We start from the raw sequence: 21,482 nt of genomic DNA on the forward strand, positions 1-21,482 counted from the left end.
ACTCAGTCGTGTCTGACTCTTCGCCACCCCATGGCAGCCCACCAGGCTCCTCCATCCATGGGATTTTCCAGGCAAGAGTACTGGAGTGGGGTGCCATTGCCTTCTCCAGAAAAGTACTAGAGCTCATCAAAAAACTTGGTGAAATTGCAGGATAAAAAATTAATGCATAGAAATTTCTAGCACTCCTATATGCTGAAAATGAAAGATGAGAAAGAGAAATTAATGAATCCCACTTACCATCATATCAAAAAGAATAAAATACTTAGGAACCTTAAACTTACCTAAGGTGACAAAAGACCTGTACTCCAAGAACTATATGATGCTGATGAAAGAAATCAAAGATGACATGAACAGATAGAAAGATACAGTATATATAAAGATATACTTAGATTTGAATAATAAATATTGTTGAAATAACTGTACTATCCAAGGCAATCTACAGATTCAATGCAATCCATATCAAATTGCCAATGGATTATTCCAAAACAAAAAATATTAAGTTTGTAGGGAAACACAAAAGACCTTGAATAGCCAAAACAACCTTAAGACATATAAAGGGAGCTGGAGGAATCAGCAGCCCTGACTTCAGACTATACTACAAGGCTACAGTCATCAAAACAGTATGGTACTGGCACAAAATCATATAGGTCAATTAAACAAGGTGGAAAGTCCAGAAATAAACCCATGCACCCACGGTCAATTAATCTGCAATGAAGGAGGAAAGACATATAATGGAGAAAAGACTGTCTCTTTAATAAGTTTTGGAAACTTGAAGCTACACGTTAAAAAATGAAATTAGAGCATTCTCTAACACTCACAAAAAATAAACTCAAAATGTATTAAAGACCTGAACATAAGACTAGATAATATAAAACTCATAGAAGACAATATAGGCAGAACACTCTGCTGTAAATTTCAGCAGTATCTTCTTGGATCTGTCTCCTAGAGACATGTAAATAAAGACAAAATAAACAAAAAGGACTTAATTTAACATAAAAGCTTTTGCACAGCAAAAAAAAAAAAAAAGGAAAAGAAAAAAAAGACATAAACAAAATGAAAAGACAGCCTACAGAATAGGAGAAAATATTTGCAAATGATGTGACACACAGGGTTTAACCTCCAAACTATGCAAATAACTCATATAGCTTAATACCAAAGAAACAAACAACCCATTTGAAAAATGGACAGAAGATCTAAATAGACATTTCTCCAAGGAAGGCAGATAGTGTATGGAAGGGCCAAATGACACACGAAAAGACACTCAGCATTACTAATAATGGGATATTATTTGAATTGCTAGAGAAATTCAAATAAATACAGTGAGGTATGTATCACCTCACCAGTCAGAATGACCATCATCCAATAGTCCACAAATAATAAATGCTGAGTAAGATGTGGAGGAAAGAAGTTATCCTATGTGTTGGTGAGAATGTAAACTGGTACAGCTACTATGGAAAACAGCATGGAGGTTCTTTAAAAACTGAAAATAGAGCTACCATACAGTTCTGCAATCCTACTTCTGGATATTTATTCAGAAGAAAATCATAATTTGAAAAGATACATGCACCCTAATGTTAATTCAGCATTATTTACAACAACTGAGATGGAAGTTACTTAAATATCTACTGACAGGTGATTGGATAAAGATGATGTGGTTTATTTATGCAATGATAAAGTGCTCAGCCATTAAAAAAGTATGAAATAGTGCCATTTGTAGCAACATGGATGGACTGAGAGATTTTCATATTAAGTGAAGTAAACCAGACAAAGACAATATAATGTGATATTGCTCATATGTGGAATCTAAGAAAATGATGCAAGACACTTATTTACAAAACAGATGCAGACTCACAGTCTTAGAGAATGACAAGGGGCAAGAGGTTGGGAGAAGAAACATATTGGAGTTTGGGACTGAAATGCACACACTACTCTATTTAAAGTAGATAACCACCAAGGACCTACTATGTAGCATATGGAATTCTCTGTTCACTACTCTATAATAACCTAAATAGGAAAATAATTTGAAAAAGAAGAGATATATGTAAATGCATAACTGACTAATTTTGCTGTACACTAACACTAACACAATATTGTTAATTAACAACTTCAATATAAAATAATTTTTAAAAAAAGAAAAAAAAAAGACATTTAACTATTGTGGCTGCACCATAGTAACATAAACTATTATTACTTATAAATATATAAGCAGACCTGAAGCTGACTGTGGCTCAGATCGTGAGCTCCTTAATGAAAAATTCAGGCTTAAATTGAAGGAAGAAGGGAAAACAAATAGACCATTCAGGTATGACCTAAATCAAATCCTTTATACTGTACAGTCTAGATGATGTGTAGAGTCAAGGGATTAGATCTGATGGAGTGCCTGAAGAACTGTGGACAGAGGTATGTAACATTGTACAAGACGCAGTGACCAAAACCATCCCAAATTAAAAGAAGTGCAAGAAGGCAAAGTCTGAGAAGGCTTTACAAACAGCTGAGGAAAGAAAGACAAGATGCAAAAGACAAGGGAGAGAGGGAAAGATATACCTAAGTAAATGAAGAGTTCCAGAAAATAGCAAGGAGAGATATGAAGGCTTTCTTAAATGAACAATGAAAAGAAATAGAGAAAAACAATAGAATGGGAAAGACTAGAGATTTCTTTAAGGAAATTGGAGATGTCAAGGGAACATTTCATGAAAGGATGGGAACAATTAAGGACAGAAATTGTTACCACCTAATAGAAGAGAAGAGGTTTAGATCTATACAAGAAAATCTTGAAATTGAAAGTCACTGAGTCATGTCTGATTCTGCAACCCCATGGACTATGCAGTCCATGGAATTCTCCAGGCCAGTACTAGAGTGCGTAGGCTTTCCCTTCTCCAGGGGATCTTCCCAACCCAGGGATTGAACCCAGGTCTTCTGCAGTGCAAGTAGATTCTTTACCAGCTGAGCCACAAGGGAAACCTAAGAATCCTGGAGTGGATAGTGGAAGCCTATCCCTTCTCCAGTGGATCTTCCCGACCCAGGAATCAACGAGGATCTCGTGCAGTGAAGGCAGATTCTATACGAACTGAGCTATGAGGGAAGTCCTTTAACGACCTGGATAATCACAAAATTGTCACTCACCTAGAGCCAGACATCCTGAAGTGTGAAGTCAAGTGGGCCTCAGGAAGCATTACTATGAACAAAGCTAGTAGAGGTGATGGAATTCCATAGAAATTAAATAGGATTTTAGTTATTTACTATTCTAAAAGATGCTGCTGCTAAAATGCTACAATCAACATGTCGGCAAAATTGGAAAACTCCAATGGAAATGTCAGTTTCCATCCCAATCCCAAAGAAAGGCAAGTCCAAAGAGTGTTCAAACTACTGTACAACTGTGCTCATTTCACTTCTAGCAAGGTTATGCTCAAAAACCTTCAAGCTAGGCTTCAGCAGTACATGAAACAAGAACTTTCAGATGTACAAGCTGGGTTTCAAAGAGACAGAGGAACCAGAGACCAAATTACCAACATCCATTCGATCATAGAAAAAGCAAGGGCATTCCAGAAAAATATCTACTTCCACTTCATTGACTACACTAAAGCCTTTCACTGTGTCAGTCTGTCAGTTCAGTCACTCAGTCGTGTCCAACTCTGCGACCCCATGAAGCGCAGCACACCAGGCCTCCCTGTCCATCACCGACTCCCGGAGTTCACTCAAATTCATGTCCATCGAGTCGGTGATGCCATCCAGCCATCTCATCCCGTCGTCCCCTTCTCCTCCTGCCCCTAATCCCTCCCAGCATCAGAGTCTTTTCCAATGAGTCAACTCTTCACATGAGGTGGCCAAAGTATTGGAGTTTCAGCTTCAGCATTAGTCCTTCCAATGAAAACCCAGGATTGATCTCCTTTAGAATGGACTGGTTAGATCTCCTTGCAGTCCATGGGATTCTCAAGAGTCTTCTCTAACACCACAGTGCTAAAACATCAATTCTTCAGTGCTCAGCTTTCTTCACAGTCCAACTCTCACATCCATAAATGACCACTGCAAAAACCATAGCCTTGACTAGATGGACCTTTGTTGGCAAAGTAATGTCTCTGCTTTTGAATATACTATCTAGGTTGGTCATAACTTTCCTTCCAAGGAGTAAGCATCTTTTAATTTCATGGCTGCAATCACCATCTGCAGTGATTTTGGAGCCCCCCAAAATAAAGTCTGACACTGTTTCCACTCTTTCCCCATCTATTTCCCATGAAGTGATGGGAACGGATGCCATGATCTTCATTTTCTGAATGTTGAGCTTTAAGCCAACTTTTTCACTCTTTTCTTTCACTTTCATCAAGAGGCTTTTTAGTTCCTCTTCACTTTCCGCCAGATCACAACAAATTGTGGAAAATTCTTAAACACATGGGAGTATCAGACCACCTTATCTATCTCCTGAGAAACATGTATGCTGGTCAATAAGTAACAATTAGAACTGGGCATGGAAGAAATGACTGGTTCAAAATTGGAAAAGGAGCATGTGAAGGCTGTATATCGTCACCCTGCTTATTTAACTTATATGCAGAGTACATCATTCAGAAAGCCAGGTTGGATGAATCACAAGCTGGAATCAAGATTGCCAAAACAAATATCAATAATGTAAGATGTGAAGATGATACCATGCTAATGGCAGGAAGTGAAGAGGGACTAGATGACCTCTTATTGAGGGTGAAAGAGGAGAGCGAAAAAGCTGGTGCATTGCTGATTCTGCTCACAGCGTCAGTTGTCTCAATGTGTCTACTGTGCACACAGTTCACTGAACCCATGGTAGGCAAGAGGCAAGTTAAGAGGCTGGAAGAAAATGCGAGGAGCCATAGGAACTACAACATGTTTATTCTCTCCTGGCTGGCACAGCAGTTGTAGCTGCAGATATAACACAACATAAAACTTCAGGGTTTTTCCTTATTGCTCAATCTCTCAGTCATGTACGACTCTTTGCAACCACATGGAGTGTAGCATGCCAGGCTTCCCTGTCCTTAACCATCTCCCAGAACTTGCTCAAACTCATGTCCATTGAGTCATTGATGCCATCCAACCATCTCATCATCTGTGGTCCCCTTCTCCTCCTGCCTTCAGTCTTTCCCAGCATCAGGGTCTTTGTGAAAGAGTGGGCTCTTCTCATCAGATGGCCAAAGTATTGGAGCTTCAGCTTTAGCATCAATACTTCCAATGAACACTCAGTATTGGTTTCCTTTTGGATTGTTCTCCTTGCAAACCAAGGGACTGTCAGAAGTCTTTGCCAACACCACAGTTCAAAAGCATCAATTCTTCAGTGCTCAGCCTTCTTTATGGTCCAACTCTCACATCCATACATGACTACTGGAAAAACCGCAGCTTTGACTAAGCAGAGGTTTGCTGGCAAAGTAATGTCTCTGCTTTTTAATATGCTGTCTAGATTGGTCATAGCTTTTCTTCCAAGGAGCAAGCATCATTTAATTTCCTGGCTGCAGTCACTATCTGCAGCGATTTTGGAGCCCTAGAAAATAAAGTCTGTCACTATTTCCATTGTTTCCCCTTCTATTTGATATGAAGTGATGGGACAAGATGTCATGATCTTAGTTTCTTGAATGTTGAATTTTAAGGCAGCTTTTTCACTCTTCTCTCTCACCTTCATCAAGAGGCTCTTGGGTTCCATTTTGCTTTCTGCCGTAAGGTTGTGTCATCTGCATATCTGAGGTTTTTGATCTTTTTCTCGGCAAACTTTATTCCAGCTTGTGCTTCATCCAGCCCGACATTTTTCATGATGTACTCTGTAGAAGTAAATAACCAAGGTGACTTTATACAGTCTTCATATACTCCTTTCCTGATTTGAACCAGTCCATTGTTCCATGTTCTAACTGTTGCTTCTTGACCTGCATCACAGATTTCTCAGGAGGGAGGTAAGGTGTTCTGGTATTCCCAGCTCTTTAAGAATTTTCCACATCTTGTTATGATCTACACAATCAAAGGTTTTAGCATAGTTAATGAAGTAGAAATAGATGATTTTCTGAATTCTCTTGCTTTTTCTATGATTCAACAGATGTTGGCAATTTGATCTCTCTTTCCTCTGCCTTTTCTAAATCAGTTTGAACATCCTGAAGTTCAAGAACATCTGGAAGAGCTTTTCTAGGTGAAACTTATATATACTTACAGAACGAAAGCAGCCCATGGCCAGTGAGTACTTCCTGACCTGCATGTGCATTGCTATAAGTGATCTCAGCTGCTATATAACTGTGTGAAATCATTGGTTACAGAAAATGAGGTGAGACGCTGTTGAGAGTGTGGTGCTAGAGAGACTGACTGGCCCCATCTTGTTAATTTCCCCACAGCTGACCTGAAACTCAACATTTAAAAAACTAAGATCATGGCATCAGATCCCATCACTCCATGCAAATAGAAGGGGAAAAGTGGAAGCAGGGACAGATTTTACTTGCTTGGGTTCCAAAATTACTGCAGACAGTGACTGCAGCCATGAAATTAAAGGTGTTTGCTCCTTGAAAAGGAGAAGGCAATGGCACCCCACTCCAGTACTCTTGCCTGGAAAATCCCATGGATGGAGGAGCCTGGTGGGCTGCAGTCCATGGGGTTGCTAAGAGTCGGACACGACTGAGCGACTTTACTTTCACTTTCATGCTTTGGAGAAGGAAATGGCAACCCACTCCAGTGTTCTTGCTTGGAGAATCACAGGGACAGGGGAGCCTAGTGGGCTGTCATCTATGGGGTCGCACAGAGTCGGACATGACTGAAACAACTTAGCAGCAGCAGCAGCAGCTCCTTGAAAGGAAAGATATGGCAAACCTAGGCAGCACATTAAAAAGCAGAGACATCACTTTACAAACAAAAGTCTGTATACGCAAAGCTATGGTTTTGTCAGTAGTCATGTACAGATGTGAGAGCATAAAGAAGTCTGCGTGCTGAAAAATGGATGCTTTTGAACTGTGGTGCTGTAGAAGACTCTTGAGAGTCCCCTGGACTGCAAGGAGATCCAAGCAGTCAATCCTAAAGGAAACCAACCCTGAATATTCATTGGAAGCACTGTTGATGAAACTGAATATCCAATAGTTTGGCTACTTGATATGAAGAGCCCATTCTTTGGAGAAGACCCTGATTCTGGTAAAGAATGAAGGCAAAAGGAGAAGGGGGCTGCAGAGGATGGAAGAGTTAGATAACATTACCAACTCAATGGACATGAATTTAAGCAAACTTTGGGAGATGGTAGAGAATGCGGAGCCCAGCATTCTACAGTCTGTGAGGCTGCAGAGTCGGACGTGAATTTGTGACTAAAGAACAACATAAATATATTTTCTCATATACTAATGGATGTAATTAGTCTTATTGTGGTGATCATTCACTTAACACAAAAAGGTCAAATCATTATGGTGTATGCTGTGCTATGCTTAGCTGCTTAGTCATGTCTGAGTCTGTGCAACGTGGTGGACTATAGCCCAGGCTCCTCTGCCCATGGGGATTCTTCAGGCAAGAATGTTGGAGTGGGTTGCCATGCCCTCCTCCAGAGGATCTTTCCAACCCAGGGAATAAACCCAGGTCTCCCTCATTATAGGTGGATTGTTTACCATCTGAGCCACCAGGGAAGCCCATTGTGCTGTATACCTGAAACTAATATAATATTTTATGTGCACTATACCTCAACAAAAGATATTTTCTCACCTTAAAAAAAAAAGTAGTAGACTTATTAGGCCAGTGGAAATGAGTGCCGAATTTTTAATTTAGGGAAATAGTGTAGACTTCATGAAAGCTGGGAGCACTCCTTACCTCATGCAAAGTTTATCTTGCACAATTAGGTCAAAAGGAGATGTTTCACTTGAATTGTTTGTGAAGCATGTTGAACTAAGCATTCTTAAGGAAAGAAATTCCCACTGCAGAAATGTATATGGGAAATCTTTGAAGTGACAGTGAGTTAACGTTTGGTGATGGTGGTTTAGTTAGTCATGTCCAACTCTTGCAACCCCATGGACTATAGCCTTCCAGGCTCCTCTGTCCATGGAATTCTCCAGGCAAGAATATTGGAATGGGTTGCCATTTTCTTTTCCAGGCAATCTTCCTGACCCAGGGGTCAAACCCTTGTCTTATGCATTGCAGGCAGATTCATTACCAACTGAGCTATGAGGGAAGTCCTGATTTAACATTTATATAGTGCCTAAGGTTTTATTATTCCCTTCATTGTACAGATTAGGAAACTGAGTCACTGGGAAGTTAAATGTGGTGGGTAAATTCCCACAGCAAGAAAGTTTTAGAATTAATATTCCCAGTCAGACAAGTTAGAACAATTCCATGTTCTAACCACTAAATTGCTCAACCTCTGCCTAAATTAAGTGTTGAACATTCAACATGTATTATTTCATCTGACCTTTAGGACCCTTTGTTGCAGATGTTTTTAAAGACAAAATTGAGGTTAGAGAGTAGTTACTGTCTTTTCTTGTCCAGGATCATATAGTCAAAAAGTAGAAAAACTGAAATTTGGACCAAAACCTTTTCCTCTCTGTGCTGGATATTCAGATCTTTTCCATCTGAATGTAGTTCAGATCCTGCTTTATTTAAGAAGAGTTGCAATCATGTAACAAAACTTGCTAAGCAGGAAGGAGTGTGGGCAGTTACTCCTTACTCTCATTTGGCAGAAGGACAGAAGAAGGCTGAGGAAGTTTGCCAAGGTCACCCAGTTCACTAGAGTGGATCTGGGGTTGAACTCATGTTCAGGAACTTTTCTAATTTCATTTTTACATAAGTACAGTTAGAAACATTTTTATAAAAATATTCCTGATCCACAGAATGGCCTGTGTCTGCAAGCTCTGGTCTTGTCTTAGTCCCTAACGAGCTGTTCATCTTTGGTAGCTCATGTCACCTCCTTTGCCCTTAGTTCTCTCATCTGAAAAAGTGAGAAAGCAGAACTGAGTCATCTCAGCAGAGGAACTTGTTGTGGAGACAGGGTAGAGGGCAGGGCACAGGGAGTGGTCAGGGCTTTGGGTCTCCCCATTTCCACTTTCTATTTCAGTCTGTTTTCTACTTTGTTTTGTATATGGTAGATTCTATATATCTACCATATGTTTACCACCCACAAATTAGTAGTAATAACAATAATACTATCTACTGAATGCCCACTATAGTGAATATGCAAATTTACATTTCTGAGGAGACTGAGGATCCCACTAGCCTGAGATCACAGCAAAAATGATGGATCTAGTGTTTGTACATAAATGAGGGGGAAGGAAGGGGACATTTTATATAAAGGACTAATATAGGATAGGTAGAGACAATGGGTTCAATAATTAGTATCCATCTAGAATGGTAAACATATTTTAATGCTATATTTTTGTTTGAAAATATAGGATTAGAGATGATTTCTTGGTGTCTTTTTTGATATTTCAAGAATGCTGGGTGTGCTTCTTGCTAGGGCTACATAGAAATTGCTGGACTAACATGAAGAAGGAAAGAGCATTCCTCATTCCAGGATACCTGCTTACTTGTGTCAAATATAGACAAGGGTATATTCTGAACAGGTAGTATAATTCAGTACCCTCATCAAAAGAGTCAACAAGACTAGTCAGCATATGGATTGAGGACCAGGAACCAAGGACAGAATAACTATGTAACTTAACTAAAAACTTCTACCAATGGTGAGGGGCAGAGCAGATGGTGAAATTAGGATGGAATCTGAGAGCCCTGATACAGTAATGAATCTTCTGTTTCTGCTCTGTTTCAAGTAGAAAACTGGGTACTTTGAGTCCAAGGATTAATCTCTTAGTAGATCCAGAAGCCACAGTTCAATGAAAGTAAAATCAGAATAATGGTGAATTTTAACATTTTCTGAACCTATGATCTCTAACTATGTAACCCATTTATGTCCTCTTGTATGCCTTTCTCTCCATCCATTCTAGATGGATACTAATTCAATAAATAGTATTATTGCTATTACTATTAAATTGCTGGTCATAAACATAAACATATCAAATTATTGTGTGGAACAAAATGTTCATTTGGGTCTTCCTGTAACATCTTTTGGAAAAATATTGAACCAACTTTTTGGCCAACTCAATAAATTACTGATGCTTGGTCTCAATGGGCAGAAGCATAAAGCAATTTTGAATGTCATTTCACCTGTCAATAATAAGGACTAGAAACCCCCTTACCAGTGGAGTCAGTCTCTGCCTCAGGTAGACTTTTAGAACACCAGGCTCCTACTCGAAAAATAGAATAATAACATGTGTCCTGTCCTGTCTTGCCTCAGTGGGGAGGTGCTGCTGAAGTGTGATAGTGCTTAGTGAATATGAAAGAGCTGTACCATGGTATGGGGTCTGTAGGAATTCTGTATATAAAGAGGAGTCCAGACTGCCTGGACACCTCTGCTTAGAGGGCTGACAGTACAAGATAAGCCTGGAAATCTTTGAGCATTTTATCTAAAACTAGTCAGATTTTCTCCTTCTTCTCACTTAGATCTCAGGCAGTGATACTGAACTTCCATTTCCTTAGTCAGCCCAGGCTTGTCCTTCCAGCTCCCTTTGCTCAAGTGGAGGAGCTTTAGTCCACCACTGAATTATTACTGCCCCAACCCCTTGTTTGTAGGACCTGGAATACCAAGATATACCATAGGGAAGCATGAGAGTCAGATCTATGCAGCTAAGGAAATCCTTCCACAAAACTTTTCTTCTGAGCAACTCAGGGGAACAGAGCAATGTGCTAACACGTTTGTTAACAAGAAGTCCAACAAGCTGTTTAGTTTAGCTGGGGAAACCAAAGGGTGAGTCCAGGGAACTGCTCCCAGGAGAGGCTGTGCCTGCTTAATGAAGCAGAACATCAACTTTAGTGATTATCAAACTTCAGTGATTATCATTTTCTGTGCAGGGGCCTCTCTTTGCCTGAGTTGAGGAGCAGGGAGCTTTGGGGAGGCCCCAGCTTTCTCCTCCTGCCTCCCTCAATTAATACCAATTGGGAACATGAAAATGCAGAGCAGGATGCAAAAAAAGCAGCTCTAGCAAACAGTTCTCCTAGGAGTCCTTTCCCCAGGCCTGTGGGAGATACCAGCCTCACAGCTCTGCCTGAGCCATGCAGAAGTGCATCTATTCCCCAGGTTCATAGGAGGCCCTGTGGATGTAGAGCGGGAGTCAGGAGGTCTGAGCTTTAATCGAGGTTCTACCACTAACTAACTCTCACCCAAAGTGGGTCATGCACCTTTCCTGAGCTGTATATATTTTTTAGATTCTAGGTTTTTTTGCCAGAAGAATCTTTGCCACAAGCAGTTTTACTGCACAACTAATTGGCATAAGACAATTTTGCCATAAGAAAAGAATATAGTGAAAAGATAAAAAGATAAAAAGAACAAAGATAAAAAGAAGATAATGAAATATGAAAAATTAATAAAATTGTAAAAATATTTCATTGTGAAGAGTAAAAATACAAAAATATTTGAAAACAAACTGGTGTAGCTTCATAGTTATAGTTGTATTAGGGTATATCTTAGAGGGAGCAGTGATATTTCCTTTCTCAAAGTCAATATTAAGGACTCAGGATCTAATACTGGATGCAAGTTGTTTTATTTATATATATATATATATATATATATATCTGCCATAAGTCACTTTCAATTTCCCTGGAAGTAAAACAAACAGAGGAGGGATGCAGCTGTTTCTTATCAACATATGTAGTGCATATAGTTGGAAGCATATATCTAGATTATATTTAAATTTTCCATCATATGTCCAGTCCTAATATTTCACCAAATTATCTCAGCTAGATTCTGTGTCAAACACCAAAATTCTGTCTACACCATGTTCTCCACTATAAAATAGCAAAAAATAATTATCATTTTCAAGAAACATATTCATCAAGAATCATATGGTTATTTTTTTGAGACAAGAGAAATCTTATTCTTTTGCTTCCAACTTCAAATTTACTTGATACATTTGAAAAACACAGCACTCAAGAACAAGCCATTTTATCTAAATTAGCTAAAGAATCGATCATTAATGCTATTGGAGACTGTGGTGAATTATAGTTTTTTATCTTTAATGCCCAAATTGGTGTATGAACAACTTGTTGTGTGGTGAAACTACTTGCAGAAAAAGTGTTTACAGTGAAAATACTAGATAAAATTTTTAAAATATACATATATAATATGGAGATTTAATTTTATGATTAAAAATCTAATTTTATGATTGATTTATTTTATCTTTAATTTTGTGAAGTACAATAAAAGATTTTTTTTTTTGTTCTGATATCCAGGATAACAGCATAAAGAAACAAGAATATAGTTTCCTTACTTGTACTTAAGGGGGAAAAGTCTATGGAGTGTGAAAAAAGCAAAGGAAGAGTAAGATCAATATATGCCCCAAGAGACAGCTCACCTCCAAAAGAAGAGGGGTGTGTTCTGTATTGTCACACTTATTTGCTCTTTCAGAACATTTAAAACATATCTTTTTTTTTTTTTTTTTTTAGGAAGAACAGCATTTCCTCTTAAGAAAAAAAAAAAAAAAAAAAGATCAGTTGGGATCATCTGCCTGTGAGTTCATCTCTGCTTCTCTCATACCCATAGACATGTATGCTACTTATGTCTCATGACTCTGAGTGTACTGAAAAGTTGGAACCTCAAGTGCAATTTTTCAGTATTGATAATACTATAGAAGAACATGCAGTCAGAAAACCTTGGGTTTAAATTCTAACTCTACAAATCAGCAGTTGTAAAATTTAGTTGAGTTCAGCAAACCCCTTTTTCCCTCATTTTTAAAACTGAAAAAGGTTAGTAATACCTACTTTAAGGTTGTTGGGAGAATAGAGATACTTTCTGCTGGCAGATAAGCGCTATAAGAATAAAACTCAACTTTTCTGATTTCTATTATTATCAGCATTATCATTGCACATCTAGTACCTAATAGGACCAAAGAGATAACTCTTAAATCTATAAGAAAAATAGTTCTTTGAAGAATTCAACAAAAGGCTAAAAATCCCCAACGAGGTTTAGTTCTGTGTCTCTTCAGAAGTCCTGCAATCACTCATAGACTGAACTGCTTAAAAGTGGTCAGAAACACTTCTGAAACTGACTCAACTCATTAGTTATCTTTGAGAATCTGAAGTTTTCTGGCTAGTGGCAAGCAGATCAGAGCATTTCTTTTTTTAAAATATAAATTTATTATTTTAATTGGAGGTTAATTAGTTAGGAGGGAGGGGGGTTCAGGGTGGGGAACACGTGTATACCTGTGGAGGATTCATGTTGATGTATGATGAGATTAGAGCATTTCTTTTAGTCAAATCTAAAAGGAGATCATATCTAGAAACATATGGGACCACAATTATTGCATACTAGACTTAATGAGTTATTTGGAAAACTCAGGGTGCATGACAAAGGTCCCTGATCAAAGCTTGGTACTGTGAGGAGATTCAGTTAATGTTAAATTTCTGTCTTCTCCTTTAGAAATGTGAGACTACAAGAATCCTTATCACAGTGTGATCACTTTTTATCTCACAGTACTCACACTACTGCTTATAAGTTATGGTCTTCCTGTATGTTCTATTGAAAATACATATTTAATTGACTTTAAATACCAGAAAACATTTTTTTAAAGACAATGTGTAGAGAGCAGTTTTAGGTTCACAGCAAAATTGAGTAGAAATCACAGGCTACCATATAGCTTCTGCCCCCACACAGGCACTGCCTTCCCGGCCATCAGCATCCCCCACCAGACTGATACATTTGTTACAGTTGATGAACCTACACATCATTATCAGCCAAAATTCCTAAGTTACATCATTATCACCAAAGTACAACAAAGGTGGTGTATATTCTATGGATTTGGACAAATATGTAATGACATATATCCACCGTGACAGTATGTTTCAGTATAGTTTCACTGCCCTAAGAATACAACTGCTACAACTCTTTGTCTCCTACTGCCTAGCCCCTAGCAACCATTGGTTGTTTACTGTCTACATACTTGATTCTTCCCTAAGAATGATGAATTGGTGCCAGTTTATACTGTTTTTTCAAAGCAATCATAAGGAATTCTGAAAAAGCTAATAAAGCAACCAATAAGAAGTCAGAGATGTGAACGAGGCGGGGTGAGGGTAAGAAAGAGGAAGAGAATAGTTGAGAAGATATTCAAAAAGGCAAAAGGAGGACTGTATGACAGAGAAGAGCAGGGGCATGAGAACATTAGCTAGGTCACTAGGAAGACATTTAGTTTCACGGTTTTATTATATGAATGAGGGGAAAAGTGACTTCTATCCATTGACTTTTCAGTGCCATATAAAGCTTGGTCCATAGCAATTAGATCAGGGGAAAGTGAACAGGATGGAATCTGGGGACAGGAAGAGAAGCTGGAAGTCAGAGAGGACAGTCAGACCTGGAAGGGTAATGAGTGTCTGAGTAGGTGGCCCAGGGTTTAGGGAAGGAGCAGATTTTTCTTTTTTCAGATGTTGACTAAAGGGAAGTTTTGCCTGTTGGTAGGAGAAGGAAGTCAGAATAGAGGTATTGTGGGGTAGGTTTGTTTAGAACAGAAATCAAAGACTGACATTTCTGAGAGAAAGAACATCTGCAAATGAGATGCTGTTTCTGCAAACTGCATTGCTTCTGACTCTTCTCCCATGTGGTAACAATGAGAATGGTAAGAATTCTGTTCAAAAAGACATGTATGTGTGTACGTGTGTGCGTGTGTGTGTGTGCATGCACGCAGGCAGGCACATCCACCTGTTTGAGCTGGTGTGTGTGAATGTGTGGTATGTATGTGTGTATGGAGTGGTTTCCCCAAACTAGAGACTGAGAATATCAGCCTTGTTTCATTCCAGTATCACTGGCTCCAGGTCCATGGCTCTTTTGAAGGTTGTCTACTATGTTTGAGTCCCTGGGGCAGCCAAATGTTTGCTGAGGTATCTTGCTTTTCCCCTAAATTCTGAGTTTCCTCTCTTTGGCACCTTTCTTTCTGTGTTTTCTCTCCTTCCCAATGTCCCTTCTCATTCTCTTTGTTCTTTTCCCAGATTTCCAGGAGCCAATCACCTTCCAAATCATTCGGATCTCATCATTTTATAGCCGATTCTCTACACAAAGTCTGGGCTCAGCTTGGCTGGATGAGTTGCAGACTCATGCCTGGGAAAAGAACTCTGACGCAGTCATTTACCTGCATCCTTGGTCCAAAGGCAACTTCAGTAATGAGGAGTTGATAGAAGTGGAAAACATACTTCATACATTCTTCATTAGACTTGGTCAGGCACTTTACAACCATGCCAGTCAATGGCAACTTGAATGTAAGTTCAGTTCCCTCCATGGGGGTTGGGGATATGGTGTGTTTGTGTGTGTTTCAGTGAGTTTCTTATTTCTCTAATAAGCAGCCTCCATCAATTCTGAGCCTTAGCAGACACTCTCATCTTCCTCATTCCTTAATTCACTTATTAAAGTGTGATTTTATCCCCCATTCAATCGCTTTAGCAATCAGTCTGTATATTCAGTGTAACCTACAGTGTTCTACTTATCCTACATTATTATAATCCCAAATCTCTCACACTAAGTCCTTTCTTATTTTTTTACCCACATAGTTTACAATGCCTTCTTCAAATACTTTGCCCCTCATGTCATTCGCCTCTTTCTGCATCTCCAACTACTACCAGTTTCCCATCTTTGAACCTCCAATCAAACTAAATTTTGCTCTATTCCCTCAAATTTTCTAAAATCCTCCCTTATGCTTCTATCATCTTTTAATTACTCATTTTATTTTATTTTTCTTACTCCTTCTTTCTTCTAATTGAGAACTTTTCTTCCCCAGATCCCTTTGAATTGCAGGTAGCAGGTGGCTGTGAGATGCCCATCAGAGATACCTCAGTAGGCTTTGTGCGAGTCGGTTATCAAGGATCAGACTTCCTAAGCTTCCAGAAAAAATTATGGGTACCCTCTCCAGAGGGTGGAAATAGGGCTAAGTTTGTCTGCGCACTATTCAATTTGTACCAAGGCACCCAGGAAATAATACACAAGCTGCTCAGTGACACCTGCCCACGTTTCCTCTTGAGTCTTCTCGATGCAGGAAAGGCATATCTCCAGAGACAAGGTCAGAGCTGCACCCTTCCTCCACAAATTTTCTGTTATAAAAATCACACCTTCTCATCTTGCTAACAAAGAGCCAAGTAGGGGAGGGGATATTGGTTGACAGATTGCTAACAGTGGGAAAAGTGTGTCCATCTAAACTGACATGAAACTTTGAACCTGAATCTGCATTGGAGTCCTCATCTGACCATCTTCCTTGTCCTCCGCAGTGCGACCAGAGGCCTGGCTCTCCCCAGGCCCCAGTCCTGGCCCTGGCCACCTGACGCTGGTTTGTCATGTCTCTGGCTTCTACCCAAAGCCCATTTGGGTGAGGTGGACGCGGGGTGAGCAGGAGCAACAGGGCGCTCAGAGAAGTGACGTCTTGCCTAATGCTGATGGGACGTGGTATCTTCGGGTTTCCCTGGATGTGGTAGCCAGTGAGGTATCTGGCCTGAGTTGCCGTGTGAGGCACAGCAGTCTAGGAGGCCAGGACATCATCCTCTACTGGGGTGAGGAAAAACTGGGGCCCCGCTGGGATGGGAATAGGTAGCCCTCAAGCAGACTAAAGAGCCAGGTGAAAAACTGGGGATTCTAGGCAGTCCAGACCCAAAAGGAGTAAAAATAAGAAATATGGGAGTTGTAAACGAGAGCCACATAGATATAGGAAGGAGGTTAGATGGAGTCATCTCTAAGGAGGAATAAGAGAGGAAATAGGGAAGAAGGAGATTGTTGAGGCAGACACTTGAATAACAAAGGAAAAGCATGGAAATGCAGCAAAACAGTGGGCGGGTTTGAGAAGACACTCTTGTGTGCACCCCACCCACAGATCATCACAGCTCCACTGGCTGGATCATCTTGGCAGTGATTGTGTCCCTGGTCCTCCTGGCTGGTCTTGCCTTTTGGCTTAGGAAGAACTGGTGAGTTCTTTGTGTCCGGCCTTCCCCCCAGTTCCCACGTGTCTGCCCACCTGTTTTTCTCTCTCTCCTCTCATTCTTCTCCTCCCAGCCCCTTTCCTTCTTGCCCCTCACTTCTCACCTCCACCTCATGTAGAATGACTTCACTCTCTCTTCTCATCAGGACTTGCTGTAAACCTTCAAACACACTTCTCCCTTTGGAATGAGATCCCAGCAGCCCAGGAACCCAGAACACATCTAAATAGAACTCGGTGATGATGGTTTTTCCACTCTCTTTGTACAACTTCTTTGGATGCTGCTTTTTTTCTGCTGAATGATCAGTTGTTAATATAAGCAATAACAAATGTAATTTTGCAGGATTTGTTGTTCTAACCTAGGTTTGAGACTTAAAAATTCATAATTTAAGTTCTGAATGGAACACAGTCCTAATATCCTTCATGTAATCAAATGTGAGTGGATCATTAGGCTTATTTCAGATGTCACTTCATCCAAAGGGCCTTTCCTGATTCACCAGTGGAAGCTGTCTCTGCCTTGTCTGAATTCCCAGCAAAAGTTAACAGAACTGTGGTAAACCTACTCCTCACTTCAGATCCTTTGTGGCCACTGTCTAGTTCTCTTTCCCCCTTCTAATTTTTAAGCTCTTGAGAACAAAGTTCACATGTTTTACTATATGCATCATTGGCAAAATGTCTTACCTGTGTGTGATATGCTCTCCATAAAAATCTATGTTAAATTTATTTCAATTTTATAGCCTTTAAACATCGATTTCTTTCCTGCTATCTTTGTAGCAGTTGAGACATTTGATGCTCTTCTGACTAAAGTCCTTCTCACTTGACCAAGAAATTTCAGATTTTTCTAGTTCCTTAGTGATTTCTCTGAGCTCCTGAGAAGAAACAGAGTTTTGCCTCTGACAATTCTAATTATTTAACTCTACAGACCTATTGAGATGAAATGTTGCTCCAAGTATTCTAAACAAAAAGAGGAAGGCAGAATATAAACCCTTATTTTCGTGCGTTCCCACGCATGTAAGAATTAAAGATTTTAAAATTTAAAAAATAAAAAACTAAAAAAAAAAAAAAAAACAACTTATTTTCAGGGTGGTTCATGGATAAGAACCAGAATTATCACCTTGGAAATTGTTATAAATATTGTGTCTTGGATCTCTTCTTAGACTTCATGAATCATAATTTGCATTTTAGCAAAATCAGAAGGGGTTCATAGTTGCCTTTAAATTCCAGGAGCACTTATGTGAGTGATGCCTGAGAAGAACTGGTGGGAGTATTTCCCTGAAGAGAAAAGAAAAGTCAAGCAAAAAGAACAAGAGTATTACTCCTCAGGACTGAAGTGAGATTAAGGCAAGGAGATTACATAAAACACGTTCTTGTTATTCATGATGTTGTGTTAAATTTACGGGAAATGCTGATTTAGTGAAAATTGAGCCATTGCTTCTAGGGCAAATGTAAAGTTCGGTTCCAATGAGCTTCTGATAACAACATTTTTAGTCAACTAATAAATACATAGCTTTATGTGTGATTCTGCATATATATATATATATATATATTTCAAAATAATCTAGTAATTATATACAGTATTTCTTAATGATAAAATACCAGCCAAGAAGTGTTTAATCTTTTCTTGGTCTTGGGTAACACTATCATAAATTTCTTTGACTTTCAGCCATACCACTGTGCCTTCCACTATACTTTTAAAAACAAAGAAAAAAGGAAACAAACAAAACCAGTCACACCTCATGAATCCACAAATCTAGCTCTTTCCCCATCTCTTCAATAGCTTCATCATAACATTGTAGATGTTACTTTAACGCTTTCTGGAGTGGCTCCACTTACAAATCAGTAAATTTCTTTCTGTTTTCCTGGATTTACTGCACTGTTGATTCATTAACACTGAACTCGTGGCTCACAATCCTACAATGTGCACTTGAACAAGACTTTATCTACTTGTGTGTTTTCTTCATAAGATATGTCCCAACCTTTCTGTGCTTGGGAACACCAGACAACACTTCAGCACTTTGCCTTAGGACTATTTTAAACAGCAACATCACCATCAAAGAGCATAGATACACAGGAAATGTGGGCTAAGTAGATGGTGGAAAGCATATGTTTACAGTTTGAGAACTGAAATAAAAATGCAGGGAGTAACCTTTCTCATCTGGGAACTTGTGAAGCAGGTGATATTTCGTACCATTCTGCACACATCTATGAATGACTGTGAAAGCATTGTGAGTATTTACTTGAGCATTAAAAATAAATTTTAGCAGACAAATAAGCACATGCAAAATTGGTGAATAGTGAAGATAGACTCTTTATGACTAATGAGCAAATTGGCAGTGTGAGTTGAGATATCCATGGAGAGACTTCAGTTATTTTAGGATTCACTGATCAATTCAACAAATAATTATTAAGCACTTATTTTGCATCAGGAACAAATTGAGCATAAAGTAGTGGGGGAGAGAAAGATCACCACTGTGTTCTGAGCTGAAAATTTTTGCCTTGCTAGTTTGTATGTCTTTTTGGGAAAAATATCTGTTTAGGTCTTCTTCCTATTTTTTTTTTCGTAAACTGGGTTGTTTATTTTTAATGATACTGAGTTGTATGAACTGTTTATGTATTCTGATTAACCCTTCACTGGGTCATGTCATTTACAGATAAGTGTTCCCATTTAAGGTAGGTTGTCTTTTCATTTTGTCCATGGTTTCCTGTTCTGTGCAAAAACTTTTGTTTAATTAGGTCCATTGTCTTACGAAACAAAGGAAATATTGCTACAGTTTATGTCAAAGAGTTCAGCCTGTTTTTCTTCTAGGAGTGTTATAGGTTTTAGTCTCATATTTAGGTCTTATTCCATTTTATTTTTGTGTATGATGTGAGACAACATTCTAATTCCTTTTTTTTTACATTTATCCAGCTTTCCAAGCACCACTTATTATAGAGACTGCCTTTTCCTTACTGTATGTTCTTGCTTCATTTGTAGTAGATTAATTGACCATGGGTTTAATTCTGGGGTCTCTATTCTGTGCCATTGATCTATGTGTCTCCTTTTGTGTCAATATCGTATTGTTTTGATTACCATAGCTTTGCAATGTATTCTGAAGTCAAGAGTGCTTCTTATGGTGACTCAGACAGTAAAGAATCTGCCTGCAATGTAGGAGATCGGGGTTCAATCTCTGGGTTGGGAAAATGCCCTGGAGAAGGAAATGGCAACCCACTCCAGTATTCTTGCCTAGAAAATCCCAAGGACAGAGGAGCCTGGCAGGCAACATACAGTCCACATGGTTGCAAAGCATTGGACACAATTGAGTGACTAATACTTTCACTTTCACTTCATGAAATCAAGGAACATAAATACCTCCAGCTCTTTGTCAAGACTGTTTTGGTTATTTGAGGTCTTTTGTGGTGTGATTCATGGGGCTGCAAAGAGTTGGACATGGCTGAGTGACTGAACCGAACTGAACTGACTGATGTTTTCACACTTGAAATTATTTGTTCTAGTTTCATGAAAAAATGCCATTGGTACTTTATAGAGATTGCATTGAAACTGTGCAGTGCTTTGGGTAGTGTGGTCATTTTACCAATATTAATTCTTCCAAGCAATAAACATGCTATATTTTCCTATCTGGTTGTGTTGTTTACAATTGCTTTCATCAGAAACAACATCACATTTTATAATAACATATAGAAACAGAAGGATAATACAGTAAGAATGTGGGGAAGAGAATGGGGATAAGTCAATCAATCAAGCCATTTATAGAGAAAGTCTGCTAAGACTAAATGATATCCATGAACCATAAATGGAGAATAATTCAACAATGCACTAATGATTCTAAAGGCAAAATACAACACAACAAAACAACAATTGGAAAATGTTTAATGATACTGTATAGAATAGAGACTGAATTTGGATTTGCTGTTCAGTTTCTAAGTTGTGTCTGACTCTTTGTGACCCCATGAACTGCAGCATGTCAGGCCTCCCTGTCCTTCACCATCTCCTGGAGTTTGCTCAAACTCATGTCCATTGAGTTGGTGATGCCATTCAACCATCTCATTCTCTGTTGCCCGCTTTTCTTTTTGCCTTCAATCTTTTCTGGAGTCAGGATCTTTTCCAATGAGTGGGCTCTTTGCATCAGGTGGCCAAAGTATTGGAGCTTTATCTTCACCATCAGTCCTTCCAGTGAATATTCAGAGTTGATTTCCTTTACGATTTGATCTCCTTGCTGGTAAGGGATATCCCAAGAGTCCTCTCCAGCACCGCATTTTGAATTAGGATAATGGGTTTCATAATAGGCAGTATCTTAATAGGGAAAACAAACACAAACCTATGCAATGTTGTTAGTTTTATAGCAAACTCCCTGGTGGCTCAGACAGTAAAGTGTCTGCCTGCAATGCAGGAGACCTGGGTTCAATCCCTGGGTTGGGAATATCCCCTGGAGAAAGAAATGGCAACCCACTCCAGTATTCTTGCCTGGAGAATTCCATGGACAGAGAAGCCTGGTAGAGTCCATGGGATCGTAAAGAGTTGGACATGACTGAGTGACTTCA

General features: G+C 39.1%; 1 protein-coding gene across 3 annotated transcripts; it reads left to right on the forward strand.

The window, feature by feature from the left end:
• The first annotated feature begins 14,133 nt into the window (after positions 1-14,133).
• Positions 14,134-20,558, forward strand: LOC101111409 (T-cell surface glycoprotein CD1a). Of its 3 annotated transcripts, XM_012183974.5 has the most exons (7): positions 14,134-14,609; positions 14,980-15,246; positions 15,762-16,040; positions 16,246-16,524; positions 16,842-16,932; positions 17,093-17,180; positions 18,168-18,279. In XM_012183974.5, the coding sequence occupies exons 1-6, from the start codon at positions 14,549-14,551 to the stop codon at positions 17,133-17,135; spliced, it is 1,020 nt and encodes a 339-aa protein (XP_012039364.3). In that variant the 5' UTR covers positions 14,134-14,548; the 3' UTR covers positions 17,136-17,180; positions 18,168-18,279. The 3 variants fall into 3 exon arrangements, with proteins under 3 accessions (XP_012039364.3, XP_042112085.1, XP_004002689.3); XM_042256151.1 differs by having other exon boundaries at positions 17,093-20,558; XM_004002640.6 differs by lacking the exon at positions 17,093-17,180 and having other exon boundaries at positions 18,168-20,558.
• Positions 20,559-21,482: the final 924 nt, after the last annotated feature.

Source organism: Ovis aries, chromosome 1, assembly GCF_016772045.2.
Source record: "Ovis aries strain OAR_USU_Benz2616 breed Rambouillet chromosome 1, ARS-UI_Ramb_v3.0, whole genome shotgun sequence".
NCBI lineage: Eukaryota > Metazoa > Chordata > Mammalia > Artiodactyla > Bovidae > Ovis > Ovis aries.

Coding starts and splice junctions, on each gene's coding strand:
- LOC101111409 (XM_042256151.1), top strand. CDS start 14,549: ATGCTGTTTCTGCAAACTGCATTGCTTCTGACTCTTCTCCCATGTGGT. Junction 15,247..15,761: donor CAGTCAATGGCAACTTGAAT/GTAAGTTCAGTT, acceptor TTTCTTCCCCAG/ATCCCTTTGAATTGCAGGTA. Junction 16,933..17,092: donor TTTTGGCTTAGGAAGAACTG/GTGAGTTCTTTG, acceptor TCTTCTCATCAG/GACTTGCTGTAAACCTTCAA.